Source organism: Nothoprocta perdicaria, unplaced genomic scaffold (assembly GCF_003342845.1).
Source record: "Nothoprocta perdicaria isolate Ctin4 unplaced genomic scaffold, notPer1 scaffold_523, whole genome shotgun sequence".
Lineage (NCBI taxonomy): Eukaryota > Metazoa > Chordata > Aves > Tinamiformes > Tinamidae > Nothoprocta > Nothoprocta perdicaria.
Genome location: NW_020455781.1, coordinates 85,895 through 89,754, shown reverse-complemented (window position 1 = coordinate 89,754; position 3,860 = coordinate 85,895). Strand labels below are relative to the sequence as shown.

At 53.3% G+C, this 3,860-nt stretch overlaps 1 protein-coding gene across 1 annotated transcript; it reads left to right on the top strand.

Moving 5' to 3' along the window:
• Position 1: 1 nt before the first annotated feature.
• Positions 2-822, top strand: LOC112954967 (ankyrin repeat domain-containing protein SOWAHC-like; the record flags this gene model as incomplete). The annotated part of the gene is made up of 1 exon (XM_026048249.1): positions 2-822. A coding segment is annotated over one exon (819 nt), but the record flags the coding sequence as incomplete, so codon positions are not given.
• Between the last annotated feature and the right edge of the window lie 3,038 nt (positions 823-3,860).

Here is a 3,860-nt window from a genome sequence, read left to right as displayed (position 1 = left end):
CTCGGTGGCCTCGTCGTCGGCCGAGGAGGAGGCGGCGGGCGCCGTGGCGCTGGACCCGCTGGAGCACGCCTGGATGCTCTCGGCGTCCGACGGGCGCTGGGAGAGCCTGGAGGGGCTGCTGAGCTGCGAGCCGGCGCTGCTCTGCAAGCGCGACTTCGTCACGGGCTTCACGGTGCTGCACTGGGCCGCCAAGCACGGGCGCCAGGAGCTGCTCGCCATGCTGGTGAACTTCGCGCAGCGGCACCGGCTGCCCGTGGACATCAACGCGCGCACGAGCGGCGGCTACACCGCGCTGCACCTGGCCGCCATGCACGGGCGCACCGAGGTGGTGAAGCTGCTCGTGGGCGCCTACGACGCCGACGTGGACATCCGCGACTACAGCGGGCGCAAGGCGGCCCAGTACCTGCGGCAGGGCACGCCGGGCGACATGCGCAGCCTCGTGGGCGCCCTGGACGAGGACGAGGAGGACGAGGAGGAGGAAGGGGCCGCCGGCAACGGGAGCGGGCGGTGGAGGCTCTCCAAGGTGCTGCCCTCCAACCTCATGAGCTACCGGCTCTCCCATCACCACCACCACCACCACRGCACGGGGGAGGAGGCCGAGGGCGCCGAGGGGACTGCGGTGCCSGGCAAGGGCAAGGAGATGACCAGGAAAGCCTCGGGCAGCGGGCGGATGAAGCCYCGGCTTAACAAGATCCGCTTCAGGACCCAGATCATCCACAACACGCCCTCCTTCCGTGGCGACACYGAGGACGACGAGCAGGAGGAGAAGCCCCTCAAAGCCTCCTTCAAGCTCAGGCCCAAGTCCAACGTGTTCGGCTGAGGCGGCGGAGCAGGAGGTCGGGGTGCTGGGGCAGGCGGCAGCGGGGCTCGGGCGCGCGGCTCCCGAGGGTCCCGCCACGGCCGCAGGCGGCTCAGTGGGGCTGCAGCGGCTCCCGAGGGTCCCGCCACAGCCGCAGGCGGCTCAGTGGGGCTGCAGCGGCTCCCGAGGGTCCCACCGTGACCGTGGGTAGCTCAGTGGGGCTGTGGCGGCTCCCAAGGATCCCGCCACAGCCGCAGGCGGCTCAGTGGGGCTGCAGCGGCTCCCGAGGGTCCCACCGTGGCCGTGGGCAGCTCAGCGGGGCTGCAGCAGCTCCCGAGCATCCCACCGTGCCCCTGTGCTGGAGCAAGGGCAGTGGGCGCTCCGAGCAGCGTCCGCGGGCTCCACTGCCGGCTCCCTGCCTTGGGCAGCACTGAGCTCCGCTGCTGCAGCTGCCAGGAGCGAGTGGAGGAGGGAAAAATGCCAGTTTTTCACTACTCTCATGTTTTCAGCTGGTACTATAAACTTCCTGGGAACCCCTGTTTAAGAACAGCGCAGCAGTGCACATGAGTCCTTTTAAAGTCTCTTTCTAACAGCAATACCACTTGGCATGGTGTGGGGCTGGGTACCCAAAAGGAGACTGCAGATAAATGGTTTCCTGTAGGAATCCGAGTTCCAGAGTCCAGCGGAGACTTGAACCTGTATTGACTTTATACATTGAAAATTGCCCAATTGGACATAACCTACATTTAAAAAAAATGCACTGCAATGAATAGAGTTAAACATGCAGAAGTCTCTGCTGTCTGAGGTACTACTGAACTTGCTTATCTCTGTTGGAATACTAATACACGGTAATGTAAGCAAAGAGTCATTTTATATATATATTTGGTATCTTATGTTTTGTGGTAGGCAAAGCAATTTTATTTTAATCACTGTGAATTCTCAAGTGCCAGACCTAGCACAGTTTGATTTCCTGAAGTCTGGTCAGTTCTTGTCAATGTTGTTTGTGCAACTCACTGCATTTAAACCCAGGAGGCTGCGTTGTGTGTGTGTTACGTGTGAAAGTCATTCTGTCCTAGAGACGAGCACAGAAACCCATTGCATGAAACCTGGTGAAGCTCTGCCATGCTCCTGTAATGCGGCAGTGCAGGTGCGTGTTCACTGGCGACTCGTGTTTCCATATTTTTGTGCAGAAAAACCAAAAGCACCGGAGGAGCAGGAGGCCCAAGGAGCACAGCTGCACCTCTAACCTCTTCCCCTGTTTGTGCAGCTTACTGAGCTGAAGCAGCGCCAGATACGTCCTGGTTAGTGACGGCAGCGGTGTTTGAGCTCCTTTAAACCGGTATTTCTAGAGGAGCAAACCAGCAGGACTTTGAACTGCTGGTTAACAGCCTAGTAAGTCCTAAACTGATGGACGACCCTATCTGCCCACTGACGCTTTCCCACCACTCGAATGTCACCTCTGTGCTTCGAAGGTCGCAWTTCCAGTGGCACCAAGGAGGCAGATGGGTATCCAAGCTCTCCTCTCCTTGGGAAGGAGGCACCGAGCTGAGCCTGTATCCCGAGCTCTGCTCAAGACAGACGTGTGTAGATGTCCAAGTGCKGCCCATCCCAGTGTCAGTGTTTTGGTCAAAGTGTGTTTCGAGTTGTGCCTCCTCCGAGTGTGTGTGGGTGTCTGTCAGGTAACCAACCAAAAGCAGGTGGGCTTTGATAGGTAAAAGTCACCGTTTGACACTCTGGTTGCATTTATGCCACAAGCTCTAGGATGCTTCACAGGGAAACCCCCTCTGGAGTTGGGTGCTTGCAACGTGACAACTGTCGGTAGCTGTTGCCACTGACTTACGTTTCTTTCAGTGCCAGAGGAAGGGATTCACTGGTTTCAGATTTCCCACGCAGGTAAATTTGCAGTTTCTGCACTTTGTACCAAATTCTAAGAAGCAACAGTATTCAGACAGGCATGCAGGCAACACTTACCTATTTCTGGAGAAAGTATAAGAAAAAAACACCAGAATTTCTGCATAGGTGCTGGTCGTTGCTTTCGTGCAACAGATTAGAAATTATGCAGAGGTTCAGCTTTAGTTTATAATTTATAAGCTACAATCTAAATTTTGTGTGCCTTCATTTTAGATTGGTTGCTACAAATGGGTCGGATACAGTGGATCTTGCAAAGCACTTTGTCTTTATGTCAGTGGGGCAGGACCAGAGCTCTTCCCCCAGCCCTTCCTGTGTAAGCTGTAAACTGGTACTACTCCTGGGTGTCTGAAAGGGGGAAAATAGCACACGTGGCATGGCAGAGATAATTCTYTGGTGACAGAGGAGAGAATTAAATGTCTTAAATGCTGTTCACTGCAGAAAATAAGTAGCTTTTTACGGTTCTATAAAGACATTTGCAGCTTGAGCCCTCTTCAGTGAGGTGCTTCTTGGWTGAGCAGATGCTCCACGCAACTACTGCCAGACTCTGTTAAAGTAACTTTCTGCTTTGGGACTTCATCGCTTTTCATACTAAGTGTCACGTGTTGATCTCTTCACATGCAAATAGCAAAGAATTGCACAAAAATACTCAGTCTTATCTAGCTGCTGGGGCGTGGGGAAATGATGTGACATTGGATGCTTTGGGTTGTTGGAATATAGCACACTTTAGGTTTGGAAAGACTAACCAGAGCACAGTTTTGTCTTACATAATACAGTAGGACTTGGTACTTACTATGAGAATTTGAAAACTACTAAAAAGGTGCATTACTATAACTCATTATATGACCTACCCAAGTGAAAATCTTGCTCCATTCAAATACCATCTCATCTTTAACTATCAACGAGACTTTGCCATGACCATTCAAAGGTCTTTGCAAGGTGCGGTGTGGTGATGCCAAGTCCAAAACATAAACACTTCGACTGCTATTTGTGATCTGTTGACAATTAGCTAGGTAACCATTAATGTCTCTTTCCACTGTGGTACTAAAGCACTTTGTTTTCACATTTTGACTCGTCACATTCCACACAATTACTTTTTTATAACATGAGCTAAAACCTAAAACTTGTTTGGGGACAGGAGAAACTCGATGCC